The 17,403-nt window shown below is 39.0% G+C and overlaps 1 protein-coding gene across 1 annotated transcript; it reads left to right on the forward strand.

Annotated features, from left to right (window-relative positions):
* Window positions 1-2,184: 2,184 nt before the first annotated feature.
* On the forward strand, window positions 2,185-16,842 carry PDCL3 (phosducin like 3). The gene is made up of 6 exons (XM_020992935.2): window positions 2,185-2,393; window positions 7,460-7,589; window positions 10,824-10,914; window positions 11,865-12,008; window positions 12,965-13,173; window positions 16,455-16,842. The coding sequence occupies exons 1-6, from the start codon at window positions 2,388-2,390 to the stop codon at window positions 16,595-16,597; spliced, it is 723 nt and encodes a 240-aa protein (XP_020848594.1). The 5' UTR covers window positions 2,185-2,387; the 3' UTR covers window positions 16,598-16,842.
* The last annotated feature ends 561 nt before the right edge of the window (window positions 16,843-17,403 follow it).

Genomic DNA, 17,403 nt, shown 5'->3' on the forward strand with positions numbered 1-17,403 from the left:
TCTCTCTGTCCTGATTAGAGAATGCTCTGCAACAAGGGAAAGTTTTCTCATAAGACAGGAGCTTACTAAAGAATTGGGAAGCTTCCAGAGACATGATCTTAGGGCTGGGGCCTGAGCAGCCCAGCACTCTCTCACCCAGCTTTGTGTAGCTGCACCAGGGAGGGAGATAAGGGTCTTGCTGGGGCCCACTCATGAGTCATTGCTAGGCACAGTGTCCTTGGGCTGGGGAGAAATTGTCAGAGACAGTGTTTCTGAGACTAGGGAGAAACTGGGGTCCAAGTACAAGCACAATCACCCAAACACAAGTACCCCATCAATAGGAAGAGAAAATGGGCTGATTACATTGTGAAGGATGACAGATAGATAACAAGAGCACTCCAATTAATGTTTTACATAATAGCACATGTATAACCTGTATCAGATTGCTTACCAATTCAAGGATGAGGGAGGGGAGGGAGGGAGAGAGAATTTGGAACTCAAAATAAATGTTAAAATTGTTTTCACATGTAATTTGGGGAAAATATTATATATAAAAAGTGTTCCAGTTGTATGTTAGAGATGTTAGGAGAAATTAAGGAAGAACTCTTCCTAGGGGTGGCCCCTTGTGGAGAAGAGGACAAGAGATGAACTAGATGGCAGTCACAGGTGGGCTGCAAACTATATTGTTAAATTGATGGCATCACAGATCCTTGGATGTGAATATACTTTGAATATTGTATATCCCCCCTCCTCCAGTAAAATGCCAGTTATTTAAAGGCAGAAACAATTTCCTTTTTATCTTTTATCTCTACTGAAAGTACTGAGGCCTTCCCCTTGATTTTGTTTTGTTTTGGTTTTCCCACTAAACCAGCTAGTCACAAAAAAGATCTCCACGAGAGAGAATGGAAAAAGCCCTCAAAATGTTGGGCAGCTGGGTTGGTGCAGTGGATAGAGTGCTGGAGTCAGAAGTACTTGCCTTCAAAGGCTGTTTCAGATACTCATTGTGTGGCCCTGATCAAGGGCTTAAACTGACTTAAACTTTCAGTCTCAATTTCTCCGGTGAAATGGGGAATAATAATAGCACCTAGCTTTACAAACCATAAAACACTCTATAAATGAAACACTATGATAACTACTGACCCTACCAAATCATAGAAAGTGGGTAATAGTATTATCTTTCTATTTGTACTTTATTCTTTACCAGTATCAAATGGCCACCTTTCCCTCTAATTTCCCCGCGATTTTATTGAAAAATTAGGGTAGGGCTTCTCTGAATCACCCAAGTGCATACCCCATTACAAACGACCTTGCATAATTCTTATCTGCAAGTGCATACCTAGCAACCGGAAAGTTAAAGACTGAGGGTAGACTGTCATTTTCATCTTTGCATCCATAGCAATTAGCAGCACTTTAATAAATGCAGGAGCCTTTGAGTACCTAGCGCACTCAGAGGATTTAAAGCTAGCAAAGATCCTAGAAATAATTTTGGACAACTCCTTCCTTTTACACACGGGGATACCGCAAGCGTAAAGAAAGGAAAGGACTAGACATAAGTAAAAGGTCTGTATTTGAATGCGTTATCTCCTAACTCCAAATCCAGTGCTTTTCCCACCGGGGTCCTTTGTTTCATTCATTTAACAAAGACCTATTGAGCACCCTACTGGGTGCAGAGCACTGAGCTGAAAACTAGGGCAGATACAAAAGTTTGAATGACAGCGTCGCTGCCCTCAAGGAGTTTACAATCTAGTGGAGAAAAACGCATACACAGTGCCCCCTGCTGGAGCTTCAAAGTAATGGTGCGATTCTTAGGGATCCTGACTATTATACTTAAATCCACTAAGAATTGGACTTGTTTTCCTCCCTCCCCAGATACCATACACAACTAGATAGGTGAGGAGGGAAAAGAGCATTGGTGACTCCCCGCCTACTCAGGTGACCCCCAGGGCCTTCCGTGGGGCGCTTCAGCCCTTATAAGGAAATCCCGAAGGTTGTGGGCGGGGCAACAGCTGGAAACACAAGACCACAACTCCCGAGTCTAAGCAGGAGCCGGGGCGTTGTGCGCATGACCTAAATACGAAATCACGCCCTCCCGCAATTCTGCGCAAGGCCCAGATACTGACGCTGCCTTACCGGGTGTTCTGCGTATGACCTAAAACAAAAAAACCAAAACCCTCGCCGGCGGGCTGTGCGCATGCTCACTAGAAGCTTCCTTTATGGGGCAAACCGAGGCTGTCTTGATCTTGGCTGGCTGGTGTAGGGAGCGCAGCTGCTGGGGGCGTGGTGGTAGCCCCGGGATAGGATGGGTTGGGCTGGGCTGGCCTTGCGCCTGCGCGGTCACAACTGAGGGCTGAAGGCAAACTGGGTTTGAGGAGCAGTCTACTGGCCTAACTGAGGGCTTTGGCGACAAGATGCAGGTGAGGGGAGGGAGGGAGGAAGAGAAGCAAGAAGAGAAGCGACCCCAGGCTGTCCCGGGGCGGAGGTTTGACCCGGATGGCCTGCGGGGCACGCGGCTGTGGGGGCGGCCTCGAGACCGCTGCGGGGCGTGGCGCATGCGCAGTGGGGGAGTCTGATACTGCTGCTGCTTCTGCTAGTGCTCTTATAAAGCCTACAGCAGCGGCAACTCTGGTTTTAACATTGTTATTGTCATTATTAGTATTTGCGGCTTCCTACAGGTGGCTAGGTGGTGCATTGCGTAGACAGCTAGACCCAGAGTCAGGAATATGCGAGTTCAAATCCTTATTACATGGTGACCCTGGGTAAGTCGCTTGACCGCTGCCTCAGGTTCTCCATCTGTAAAATGGGGATTTTTTTTTAGATTTAATTTTTTTTCCTCAATTACATGTAAAACTAAGATGGGGATAATTGTAAAACTAAGCTTTAAAGCATTGCAGAAGTGCGCTAGCTGTTACTCATTTGGGATCAGGAAAGCAATGATATTTTTTTAAAAATCTGGGTTCGAATCCTTTCTGTGAGCATGTGGTCCTGGGCAAGTCATTTACTTCTAAGACTGCTTCTCCACTTGGGGTCTAAGAAGTAAAAAAAAAAATTTGGATGACCATTTCAGTATTTGAAATCCTGTACTTTATTTAACATTTTATTTCAAAAGAATTGATTTCATTTGTATTCCTATAACTTACTGTATTTTAAAATATTATTCTGAGAAGGTACACCGTGCTGTTTAAAGGGTCCATGACACAAAAAGTGAAAAAACCATTATCTGAAACTTTTAATTCGTGGAGAAGTTGCTGTGACCAGAATTAGTCGAGGTAATTTTCTCACTTAGAGGATTGACATCATAGAACCAGATGGTCATTTGGGTTGGAAAACTTTTGCCCTGAAACCAGGGGTGGGGAACCTGCAGCTTTGAAGCCACATGTGGCCCTCTAAGTCCTCAAGTGTGGACTTAATTGACTGAATCCAAGCTTCACAGAACAGATCCTTTTAATAAAATGATTTGTTCTGCAAAACTTGGACTCAGTCAAAAGGCGGCACCCAAGGACCTGGAAGGCCACATGTGGGCTAGAGGCCTCAGGTTCCCCACCCCTACCCTAAACCCCTTGCTTTAAATGTCATAAATTTTATTATCTGTGCCCCATTTGGAGAAACTGTAATGCTGTTGACTACAAGCAAATTGAAACTTGGAAACAATAAAGAGCAATTTATGATAATAATAGTAATAATAATAATAGCAGCTAGCATTTAAAATACTTTCAAAGCTTGAAGGTAGCTTTGCAAACCTTTGCAAACAACCTCTGTTCTTATGGAAATTATCAAACAAGTAAATACAAAATAATAAGGGAGAAAGGCAGTAACTGGGGCCATCAGGAAAGGCCTCTGGAAGAAATAAACCCTGAGCTACACTTTGAAAGAAACCCTAAGGTTTTCAAAGCACTTTATATATCCTTACAGCATCCCTGGGAGGTAGGTTCTGTTATTATCTCCATTTTACAGATAAGGAAAATGAGGCTGGCAATGGTTAAGTGACTCGCTCAGTGTCTTACTACTGGTAGCTGAGGCCAACTCTGCACCACCTAGCTGCTGGTCTAGTTATCTCAGAGATTATTGTCTATTTGGGAAAAAAATAAAACAAAACTATATTAATTATATTGGATCATTTTGAATCATGAGAGGGTAGCATGCACAGAGAGCTATTCTCAGAGCCAGAAAGACTTGAGTTCAAGTCCCATCTCTGACACTGACAGATGTGACTTCTCAGTATGCCTCCTGGCAACTCTTTTTTTTTTTCCCATTTTTGGTGAGACAGTTGGGGTTAAGTGACTTGCCCAGGGTCACTCAGCTGGTAAGCTGGCCAAATTTGAAAAAAAAATTCAAAAAATATACTAATGTCCAGGGTAGAAGGAGTTTACTCCTCTGGGAATTACTAATATTCATGAAATCACACATCCCTGTCTTACATACTTAGAGCGAGAAGGGATTTCTGTAGAGGGCATCTAATCCATCATCTTTTTACAGAGGACCAAAATGATACTTACAGAGTTTAAGTGATTTGGCGCAAGGTTACAGAGAAAAATGACAGAAATAGGTTTTGAACCTGGGTCTTCTAACCCCAAATCTTGGGGTCGTTCCACAGGATCCAATTTTTCTTGCAGTTTATTAACTGAAGTTAGTATATGAGGCCGAATTTTTCTTGTTTCAAAGTTTAATTCAAACTTGAGAAACAGTCAGCATGCTCAGACCTTGATGGATCTCTGGGTTTGTTGTTGGAGGATCACATTTGTTAAACACTTAACTATACAAATGTTACTGTTCTAGGAACTGAAGGGGATACATAATGTATGTTTAATCAATAGGCATTTAAGAGTGCTCTATGTCCCACTGTGCTAAGATTGTAGATAGAAAAAAAAAGTCAAACAACGTCTATTCTTAAGGATATTACTCAAACAAATACAAAGTAGTAAGAGGGGAAGAGTGCCAATAACTGGGGCCATCATGAAAGGCCTCTTGTCAGAAATGGCTCCTGAGCTGTGCTTCCAAGGAGTCGAGATTCTGAAAGATGACGTGAAGGGGGAGTGCATTCCATATGGCCGTTGTATTCATGTGGTCCAGAGATGGGCATGGCAACAGCTAGCAGGACATTTTGACTGAAATGGAAAGGATGTGAGAGTGGAAAGAAGTAGGTGGAAATTTGATTGTAGAGCGCTTTAAATGTCAGGTTGAGGAGTTTGTATTTTATCTCAGTAGCCCTAGGGTTTTTTTTGAGTGTGTAGGGCATGGGGTATCATAATTGGTTCTGTTTTAGAAATATAAATTTAATTCCCTGTGGGAGATAACTCGGAGGGAAGGTAGAGTGGAAGCAGACAGACCAGTTAGGAAGCTATAGTTTGGGCCAGATGTGATGATGTACTGAACTAGGGTAGATGCTGTGTGAGTGAAGAGAAAGACATGTATGTGTGAAATAAGAAGGAAACTTGAGGAAGAGAGAAAAGTCAAGGATGCCTCCAAGATTGTGAACCTGGGCTTTGGAAGTAAGGTGGTACCCTTAACAGAAGTGGAGAAGTTTGGAGGATGAGTGTATAGTTGGGAGAGTGGTAGGGAGTGAGCTGCTTTTCTAGTTTGAATTCTCTGTGGGGCATCCCAAGGTGGAGATGTCCAGCAAGCAGTTGGTAATCTTGAGCTAGGATTCAGGGGGCTCAGGTCTGTTGGTGTTCAGTCATTTTCATGACTGTGTTTGAGGTTTTCTCGTCAGAGATACTGGAGTGGTTCACCATTTCTTTCTCTAGCTTATTTTACAGATGAGGCAAACAAGGGATAAGTGACTTGCCAGGGTCACATAGCTAATAGATGTCTGAGGTGGGATTTGAGCTCATGAAGATGAGTCTTCTGACTCCAAGCCCAGTGCTCTGTCCGCTGTGCCGCCTAGCTGCCAGGTGCCCAAGTGATATTCCTGAAGCACAGATCTGAACATGTCATTCCCCTATACAATAAATTGTTACCTCCTTGTTAGGGTCAGAAATAAATTTCCGTTTGGCATTTGTAGTCCTTCACAAACTTGGCATTTAAAGCCCTTCCAACTTACTTTTGTAGTCTTGTATACATAGTTCCTTTTAATATACTCTGTGGTCCAGCTGAAGTGGCCTTATATCAGTTGTCTCTGTGCCTTTTCTTGGCGCAAGACTGGAATGTGTTCCTCATTCACCTCAGCTGCTTAGAATTCCTGCTTTCCTTCAAAGCTCAAGTGCCATCTTTTTTTAGAGTGTTCCCCACCTCCCCCAGTGACCTCCGAATGCCTTCCCCTTAAGGAATTACTTAGTTTTTATTTTGTATATACTCATTTATTCACATGTTCCATCATGTTTTTATATTCACAGTAGCTTGTAGGATCTTTGAAAGAAAAAGAACAAAAGTTCTTTTTCTATCTTTGTATCCTTACCCCTAGCACCTAACAGTGCTTAGCACATAGTTTATACTTAACAAATGCTGGTCAATTGATTAAATAAACAAATGTAAATTTGATTAAATAAATGTGAATAGCCCTTTGCTGATCACCTCAGACTTTTTCTATCTTGAGACCACTGTGGGCATCTGTCTAAATTTTTGAGTACTAACTTGGGGTTTGGAGATTTGTTTTTATGGGAAAAGAGGTATTTAATGAGTACTTAAAATTCCTGATGCCCCCCAAAAAAAGAAAGAAAAGGGAAAAAAAATAAATGAAACATTTAAAAAATGCACAAGGGGAGCAGAGAGAAGTTCAGAATATTTATCAAGTTAATGTTAAAAATAATTTTTAAAAATTACATAGACTTCCAGGGACATTTCTAGCTAAATTTCTAACAAAAATTCAAAACTATTAAAATGTGCCTTATAAATTGAGACTATTTTACATACACCCTAATAAGCATTCTTACAAAGAGCATGAAATTAGATTGTAATCAGTACCTGTCCTACAGCCTCTTTGACATACCTTGACATGAGACCCTCTTCCAGAGACAGTCACTCCTGTTTGCTTCTCAGAATTGAGGATTTCTTTAAAACCTAAATTTTCCAACTGCTGGTACATCTTTACTCTCATTTCCAGGCCTCCATGTTTTGCACATAATCTGTATATACACTTGAATTAAAACTTTCATTCTTTAATCTTAAACTGAAGACCAGATTTGAGTTAGAGAATCATGAAGTGATTCTTCTACAGTCCCACCAGGCTAGACCACACTGTTTCAACCATGATTATCTACCATTTACCATTTACCGAGTAAATGTTAGGAGATATTAGGAGGTGGGAAGAGAGAGTAATAGTAAGACAAGAAGAGAAGGATTGGGAGCAGAAGCACTGAGAAGCATTACAGACTTGCCCAGGAATGTGGGGAATAGAATTAAGGCTTAACCAAGACGAATCAGGTGTCAGTCTACCATCCACTACTGTAAGCCATTTCTGCCTCCTGCTCCCTACTTTGAGAATCACCACACTGGGCACTTGTTGAATTTGATGTCCCTAAAGTCATCCTTGATCTTACTGTTTTAGGACCCCAGTGCAGACACTGAGTGGAATGACATCCTACGAAAGAAGGGTATATTGCCCCCAAAGGAAAGTTTGAAGGATCTGGAAAAGAAGAGGGAAGAAGAAGAAAAGCACATCCTTCAGCAATCAATAGGTGAGGTCAATTCATTTCCTTGACTATTCTTTATCTAGGTTGGTGGACTTAAATTTTTTTTTTTAATTCAAGCACTTGTTATGGTAGAAAGAGTCTTAATAGTCATGAGGCTTTGGTTCTAGTGCTGATTCTGCCTTCACACCGGCTATATGGCCATAAATAGTTCATATTGACCTCTCTGGGTCTTGGTTTGCTCATTGGTAAACTTGTAAGGATGGGAATTGGTTGTATCAAATGATCTCTAGTATTCCTTACATTAAAAAAAAATATTATTATGAACTTGAAAACATTTCTGTATACCAAGAAAGACAGAAAAAAGATTCTACATGGAACCGTGGATTCTTATTATGGATGACTTGTGTATTTTTAAAGTCTATAATAAATTCTTGTAAATTGTCCTGCTTGCCTGTCTCCTTCTGAACTTCTGTTTCTTCTGTACATTTAAAAAAATATCAATGGCATTCTTCTGTATTTTATTTTATATGTTGACCTCTCACTATCACTAACCCAGTGGTTCCAATTAGAAAACAACAGCAAAAACTCTCCCTCATACAAATAAGCCACAGTCAAGAAAACAAATCAATTTTTGGCCATATCCAGATGTGTGTGTCTCATTCTGCATCTTTAGTCCATTACTGTTCTTTCAGGAGGTGGGTATCATTGCTCCTCTGGAATCGTGATTGATCATTGATCAGAATTCTTGGGTTTTTCAAAGTTGTTTTCCTTTACAATGTTATAATTGTTGTATACTTTATTCTCCTGATTCTGCTCATTTCTCTCTTTATCATTTCACACAAGTCTCCCCTGGTTTCTCTGACTCCATCCCTTTTGTCATTACTTATGGTTTAGTAATATTCCATTATATTAATATAGTATGATTTATAAGCCATTTCCCAGTTGCGGGTACCCATTTTGTTTCCAGTTTTTGCTGTAACAAAAGGTCCTCTTTTGGCGATAGGCCTGGTAGTGTTAGGTAGCCAGGTGAAAAGAGCAGTGGATAGAATGCTGCCTTGGGGTCAGGAAGACCTGTGTTCAAGTACAGCGTCAGACATTAACTAGCTGTGTGATCCCAGGCAAGTCATTTAACTTCTGCCTGCCTCAATTTCCTCATTTATAAAATACAGATAGTATCACCTGCTTCCCAGGGTTATTATTAGGATAAAATTAGATAATGTTTGTAAAGTTCTTTGCAAATCTTAGTGAGCCATATAAATGCTAGCTATTATTGTAGAAATAGTGCTGAGCCTAAGAGAGTACCACTTAGTGACTTTCTGAGCACAGTTTCAAATTGCTTTCCAGAATGGTTGGACCACTTTGGCATTCCATCAGTGGTGCCTTTACACACAGCCTTTCTCCCTTACATCTTTGATTCTCTGGCTTCTTATGTAGATGAACATGTGGATGGAGCTTATGATTTTAGATGGTGATTTAAAAAAAACAAAACAGTTAATCTTAAGTCTGTTTGCTTTTGGTTAGTTTCTTATTGGCATTTTTTGGTGGAAGAACTTCTAATGCATTTGCTTGTTATATTTATCAGCCATTTGATTGATTGATCAGTCGGTTAAAGCCCAGAAAGATAAGTGACATGAATAGAGTCACAAAGCTAGTGTCACAGTCAAGAATGTAACCCAAGTCCAACCCTCTGACCATTCATGCTTTCTCTTTTAAGATAACTGTATTTTTAAAAATTGGTTGCCCGTTCTTGTGTAAATCACCAGATGATTTCTTAGTTTACTTATAGATCTGTAACTTTTAAATTTGAGACCCCTTATTCCTAGATTTTTAAAAAATTGAATCAGGAAGATTAAATTTCATTCTGGGCACTCCTTATTAATGTCTTCCTTTATTAAGTCTAATTCACCAAACATTTATAGAGTGTCTCTTATGTTCAAGGCACAGGGTAAGGCACTGGGGATTGAAAAGCAAACATCTACACAAGTAAATATAAAGTAATTTCAGGAGGAAGACTGTTTTCATAACTGGAGGGATCAGGGAGGTCCTGGTGTCAGAGAAGGAACCTGAGCTGTGTTTGATGGAAGCTAGGGATTGTATCACATATAATTGAAGAAGGAATGCATTCCTGATGTGGGGGGCTTATTCAAAGGCATAGAAGCAGAAGATCAGATAGAATTCATGTATGAGGAATATCTAGCAGACCAGTTTGACCTGGACAGAGTATGTGAGTGGTAGGGTAGTAAGATGAAATATGATCAGAAGAGCGGATGAATGGAGTGGTTTAAATGTCAGACTAAGGATTTGGTTTTTATTCTAGAAGCTATAGGGAGCCATTAAAGAGTTTGATGGTGAACAATCATAACTACCTATCATGGCCCCAGAGAAAAGATGAAAAAGTATTTCCTTCCTTTCTGTGGAGAGGTGGGTGGATGAATAGATGTGGAATGTGACTTATCCTGTCTGATAGGGTCACAAAAATTGGTTTTGCTGAACTGTTTTCTTTGTGAGAAGGGAAGGCTCATTTGATAATGATGGGTGTGGGTGGGCGATGAGGTATATGTCTCTAAATGACAACAGTGTAAAAACCACAGATTATTTAGGCAGGAAGCCATTGAAGATTCTTGGGGTGGGGAATGGCGTGGTCAGTTCTGTGTTTTAGGAATATCAATTTGGCAGCTAGGTGGAGAACATAGAAGGGAGAAACTGAGACATGGAGACCAGGTAGAAAGCTTTTGCAGTAGTCCAGGCCAAATGTAACTAGGTCTTGATCTGAACTCTAATGGAAGCTGCGTAAGGGCAGAAAGGGCATGGATAGATGCAAGAGATGTGATAGAGGGAACTGATTGGTTATGGAGGTTGAGAGAGAAGGAAGAGTCAAAGGAAGATACCTTTAAGGTTGTGAGCCTGAGTGATTGGCACCCTCAACAGAAATGGAAAATTTGGGTCAGGGAAGTGGAGTGGGATATGATTTCTGTTTTTAGACATTCACGATGCCTGTGGAACATCCAGGTGGAGATGTTCTGCAAGCATTTGGTAAGATGGGATCATCAGTACCTTTGGGAAGAAATCATTTCAGCTCTGCTCAGTCTTTTCAGGTTTAAAATGAATCATTTAATGTAACTTTTGGCTTTTTAGGGGAGCAGGGGAGGTGTTGATAAAAGTGAATGAGTGCATTGCTTTGAGGAAGAAGGGGAGAATAAAAGTATATTGCAAAGTAGCATTGGTTTTCCATTCTTTGCTGCAGATAATTTTGTCTGTTGCTAATGTGATTCATTTCAGTGAAAACATATGAAGATATGACATTGGAAGAACTAGAAGAAAATGAAGATGAATTTAATGAGGAAGATGAGCATGCTATTGAAATGTACAGGTTAGATGTATGGGAACTATTTGGTCTTTTGTATAGTAATGAAGCATATATCCTTTGAGAAAATAATTTGCTGGATGAGATAACATTTGGAAAGAATTATAATTAAATTACTCTACATTTTGTTCCCTTTTTGTGAGACACATAAAACCAGACTCCTTTGACATGATGAATGAAAATTGATGTACAAAAGCAGTTCCAATGTAAGATTACTTTGTTAAACATACAGTAGAGTTACATCTTGCATGGATGCTAGGTTCTAGAGTTGGCACTTTAGAACCTAGATCAGGGGTGGGGAACCTGTGGCCTTGAGGCTACATGTGGCCCTCTTAGTCTTCAAGTGAAGCCCTTTGACTGAATCTGAACTTCACAGAACAAATCCTTTTATTAAGTATTTATTCTGTGAAGTTCGGATTCAGTCAAAGGGTCACACTTGAGGACCTAGAGACCACATGTGGCCTTGAGGTGAAAATTTTGTATAGTCAAAATTACCCAGAACATAGAATCCCTTAAATTACCCATGAAGTATAGTAGCTAAGAGAAGTTGGCGATCTGGAATCATATCTTCAAGATAAGAATTGCAGAAGGGCTGGCCTAATTGAGCTGGCCTTGAGGCAGGGCTGGACTGGATTTATGTCTGGATGAGGTGTTCTTGTTCTCCTGCCCTAGGAGAGGTAGAGAGGGACACTGGGGTCCACTGGAGGGTCTTGACTTTGGAGAGAGTCATGTCTCCCAGCTTGGGCACTGTGGAATGCCTGCTCATCGAGTGGACTGGTGGGCACTGTGCCCTATTTAAGTGGACTCTAGCCACCTTTAGTGGTGGGCACTTGTACTATTTAAATCATTGGGGGTGTTTTGTTTGTGTTTTACTGAGCATATATAAATGAATTTGAGTAAGTTAAATTTGAGTATGGTGAATTTCACGTTTTTGTCTTCCCCCGTCTATGTTACAGGCAACAAAGACTTGCAGAATGGAAAGCAACCCAACTAAAGAACAAATTTGGAGAAGTTTTGGAGATATCAGGGAAAGATTATGTTGAAGAAGTTACCAAAGCTGGCAAAGGCTTGTGGGTAATCTTGCACCTTTACAAACAAGGGTAAGTCAATCTTATGCTTTTTAAAAAGTACTTCTTTGCTTTTGAGGCTTTGAGTAGGCATTTTAGATTTCATTGATCAGTAGCTTCGCTAAGATGTTTTTTGTGGTTGATAGTCTTGAGATTTTAGTGCTAACCTATTCACTCTTATTTTACTAACCACGTGAATTCTGTGAACCATTAGGTTATGAAAAATATGAAGTTCTTTTTGAGCTACGTGCTTATTTAAAAATGTATTTCATTTATCATATTTATGGCCTGGCAATTTTTCTCCTACTCGATAAATTTAGAACTTTTCTTTTATTGAAAAATTTGATTCCTAATTTGTTTGCTTATGTTGAGAAACTGAGAGATACAGTAGAATTCAAGAATCAACTAATTAGTCATTCTAGTGAATGCCTTGGTTGCCTGCAATTTTTGTATAATAATTGACATAGTAATTCTCAACTATTTCTGCCATCTTCTATACTTCTACCTGGTCCCATGTTCAATAGACTTCCTTCCAAAAGTAACCATGAAATCATATTAACAGCAGAAAATGTTTGCTTACCCACCACATAAATTCATAATTCTGAATGTTTTACCAGGTTTCCTTTAAAAAGGAGGGGAATAAGTGCCTTTTACATTAAAATTATGTTACTTAATTATGTTATTTATCACATAAAATAAAATTAGATCTTATGTATAAACTCTGCTTTTCTAGCTTGCTCAGTGTTTCAGTATGTACTTTTTTTTTTTGCAAGAACTTCTTTTTACTTTTCTGTATTAATCTATTAAATCTACTTCCTGGAAAATATGTGGTACGAGAAGCAAAAAATTGAATTGTGAGAAGTAAAATAATTTTAAATTGACCTTAGCCAGTATAGAACTCAAGCTACTGGGTTGGGAGAATGAAAATATTTTATTTGTTTTGTCCACATTGAACTGTCGGCTTCTTATGTTGATTTTCTATTTTACAGAATCCCTCTGTGTACACTTATAAACCAGCACTTCAGTGGACTTGCAAGAAAGTTTCCTGATGTGAAATTTATCAAGTCTATTTCAACAACTTGCATACCCAACTATCCCGATAGGAATCTGCCCACAATATTTGTCTATCTTGAGGGTGATATCAAGGCCCAGTTTATTGGTCCTCTAGTATTTGGTGGCATGAACCTGACAAGGGATGGTAAGTAGTTATAATCAGAAAGGAGAGAAATCCCACGTAAAACCTACATGGCTGTGGGTCTGACAGTTATGATAGAGTAGTGCAGCTCAGTTCACTTTTGTCTTAAATTTTTGAGAAGCAAGAAGCGATCAGTGATCTTTCTGATCAATGATCAGAAGAAAAAAGACTTTACCATTAATTTCTGATTTATTTTATTTGTCTTTGATCAGTCATTAACCTTGGGTGGTGGTGTTATTTTTTTAAAGGTTACATTGCTAAAAAATCAGCTACCATCAAACCCTTGATTTTTTTGTTTGTTTACATAAGAATGTTTAGTGATAGATATAATCAACAAGAATTTATTAAGGGCCTGCTGAGCTAGGCACGATTTTAGCTACAGGGCTTAGACCTACGAGTGAGGAAACTATCTACCATTGCAGGTTGAACCTCATCTGCGACCTAGGGTCTTAGAAAATTGCCTAGCTATAGAGACAAAAGGAAACTGTTCCTGCCTTCAAGAAGCTTATGTTCTATCGGAGACGATAACATGCACATAAATACGTATTTGAAACACGTAAAGAGATGCAGTGTAATCTTGGGAGAACCAGGAAATGCCTCCTGTAGGGGAGGGTCTTGAGCTATCTGAGCTTTGAAGGAAACTGGGAATTCTAAGAGGCATACTGTGAGGGTGAGCATTCTAGGCCTGGAGATGGGAGATGAGAGATGGACAGCAAGGAGACTAGTGTGGTTAGACCACAGAGTCCATGGAGGAGAATGATGTGTAATAAGGCTGGACAGGTGGGATGAGGCCAGATTGTGAAGTGGTAAGTGATAATAGTTAGTATTTTAGTACTTTAAGATTTGCAAAGTATTATTACACAAGTTATTTCATTTGGATTGATCTTCATAACAACCGTGGGAGGTAGTTGCTCCATTTTACAAATGAGGAAACTGAAGTAGACAGAAGTTAGATGATTTGCTCAGGGTCACACAACTCGTTTGCCACCTAACTGCCACTTAGCTCTGGCTTTCATTGTAAAAGAGAGGGGCTTGTATTTGATCCCAGAGGCAACAGGAAGGCACTGGAGTTAACTTGATCAGGGAAATGACATGGTTCAGACCTTTGCTTTAGAAAAATCACTTTGATGCTGTCTGGAGAATAGGATATAGCGAGAAGAGGATCAAGGCAAGGAGAGTGATTAGACTATTGTAATGGTTCAGGCTGACACTAGGATAGTGATTGTGTGAATGGAAAGAAGGGGATATATATGAAAGAGCTTATGGAATTAAGAATGAGATTTGGCCATTGATAAGCTATGTGGGATGAGTGACTAGAAGAATACTGGTTCCTTTAATAGAAACAAGAGAAGTTGAGAAAGGGATTGGGGAAGGGCGTGGGGGAAGATGAGGTCTGGTTTGGACGTGTTGAGTTTGATATGCCTGTAGGACAACCAGTTTCAAATGTCCAGTAGGAAGCTAGTTTCCCAACTGGCACTCAGGAGAGACTAGGGCTGGATATAGGTGTGGGTGTCATCTGCATTGATGATAAACTCACTTTTTGGGGAGACCAAAGAGAGAAGAACTAGGGATGGGTGTTGAGAGAGAAGTGGGGAGAGACAGGACAGGGACTGCACTTTTGTAGCATTCTTATTCCTGACAAAATCCTGCCGGATGTTACTTGTAATGTTAGCAATCATACATGAAATTTTACTGAATGTATTATATTTATATTTTTGCATATATAATGACTGAAATAGGGACTGGACCTATGATTTCATTGGTACAGAGAATACCTTGGTGAGGAGCTCCCTCTGCCCCTACTGCAGGTTAGCTTGTTCTGTGCACCTTAAAGTCTTAGAGGGTTGTCTAGGATATTGAAAGTTTAAGTGACTTGCTCCAGGTCACACAGCCAGTATATATCAGAGGCAGGGTTTGAACCCAGACTTCCTGGCTTTGCAATCAGCTCTCTATCTGCTTTGGCAGGCTGCCTTTTTACAGACTGTATCATTTATTTAATAGCACCAGAACTATAAAGATTGAAAACCACATATATTTTTTAGTTTTCCTAAGTTTTTAGCATGCAGAAGAATGGAATTGTGTTAGTATTTAAGGTCTTAATTTCAAATGTGGTAGAATTGGGTTGCTAAATTTTAGCCAGTGAGATTTCTTCACTGGAATAAGACTTCTTTAGGAAATTAGTCATCTTGTAGACATGGGTAACCTTTAATACTGTTTCTAATTAAAATAGGTATGATGTAGCAAGGCATCTGTTCTGCCAAAAGAGTCCAGTGCAGATCTTTCAGCTATACACAAATTAATAGCTGTAGCAGCCTTTTATGAAATCTTTCATCAAAACCAGTGGGGTAAAGAATCACAGATTTTACATGATGATTTGTGTAGTATGACATTTTATTCTAAGAGATTTGATTTGAGCTTTCATAATTGTCTAAGTGTACCTAGAACTGAAGATATTGACTAAAGCATTCTATAGAAAACAAAAAATGAGTTTCGTCATGCAGTGTCAGATTTTATTAATAATACTTTAGTGCGTCACCATATTAATTCACTTTAAAGACTAACTGAACCAAATCCAGATTATTTTGTTTCGGTCTTATGTATAGAAACACAAGAAACATGGAAGACATTCTGCCTGCATTTTTCCTTCTACAGTAGAAAAGTAAATCATTTAATTTTGCTTCAGGAGGGCCCACCAGCACGTGTAGAGCTCAATCTAATTATAAATCTGAGTGAAAAAAAAAAAGCTGTAGCTTCAGCAACCAATTTCTTCACTTTTCTAATTGAGTTTGTTAGTAACCAGGGCACATGTATTGATTCAAGCAGGTCATCATGGAAATTGGTCATCTTTATGACAATTTTTGTTTATTTCCCCCTTGATGCTAAGTTCAATAAATTACTTGAAATCAAGAGAATATAAAGTTTGGTAATTTTTTGTCTAACTGGAATTAGATTTAAAGATTGCCAGCAGGATTGAGGAAACTAATTCTTTTGTTGTGTAGAATTACTGTCTGTTTTTCTTTCCCCGAAAAGTTGTTCAATCCAAGAAACTATTGAGCCTAGAGAAAAATAATTTTATTTTATCTCCTTATCTTCATATAGATTTGAATTGGTATTATTTTTTCCTTATTAGTAGTTGTGATTTTTTTTTTTTAATACTGTGCCTTTCAGCTTAGGCTAGCTGTGGTTTCCTTGTGGGAAATTTTTCGAATTTGAATTTTGAAATTTGAATGAGCCACTTCAGGAAGAAAATAAATTCATTTGTTCCCCCACCTTTTATCTTACAGAACTGGAATGGAAACTTTCTGAATCTGGAGCAATCAAAACTGACCTAGAGGAAAACCCCAAGAAACAGATTGAAGATAAATTGATGTCCTCAGTCAGGTGCTCTCTCCCAGCAAAGGAAGAAAGTGATTCAGAAGATGACTAATTTCCTTATTTTTTTTATTCCTTTGCTGAACTTTCTTGGAATGGTGAACATATCTAGGATTTTTTAAACTTAAAAAACAGAAATAAAATCTTTTTATTAGAAAAAATGTTTTTTTAACCTTTTAAAAATTAAGCTCAGAATTTATCATGCCTCAGAAATAATGGATGCTGGATATCTTATTACATCCTTAAGAACAATGACACATAGTACATGAGGTTTTTAAAAATAAATGACAAATTAATATATTGTGGCAAATAATTTCAATTTATTTCTCACTTATGTTTTATAGCAAATATAGCTAACTATGCATTTATTTCCATAGAACTATACTATAAAATGAATTTGGGGAATTATTTTTCTCTTTGTAAATAAATTACACAGAACATTTTATCCATTGGGTTTTGTGAACACACTATGGGTTATTTAATTTTTTTTTATCATTTGTAACAAGTTACCCCAAAGATTTGACCTTTATAAGAATATATGACACTTTCTTCCAGTCTGAGATCTTTGATCTAAAGACTTTATATTTGCAGCTTATTGTGGAAGTTTTGTTGCCAGATATGTTGGTTAAATATGGTTTTCTACCGGCATGGCTATGTATGCTCTTGCTTATATATGCTCAGAGCAATATTGTTGGGAATTTTTTTTTAATCTCTAGACATTCACTGAACTGAAGCTCTCCTCAGCATTTAACAGAGTTAAATGGAGGGGCAGGTAGGTGGCACAGTGGATATGGCACCGGCCCTGGATTCAGGAGGACCTGAGTTCAAATCTGGCTTCAGACACATAACACTTACTAGCTG

This window comes from Phascolarctos cinereus, unplaced genomic scaffold (genome assembly GCF_003287225.1).
Source record: "Phascolarctos cinereus isolate Bilbo 61053 unplaced genomic scaffold, phaCin_HiC Scaffold_726;HRSCAF=1367, whole genome shotgun sequence".
Taxonomy (NCBI): Eukaryota; Metazoa; Chordata; class Mammalia; order Diprotodontia; family Phascolarctidae; genus Phascolarctos; species Phascolarctos cinereus.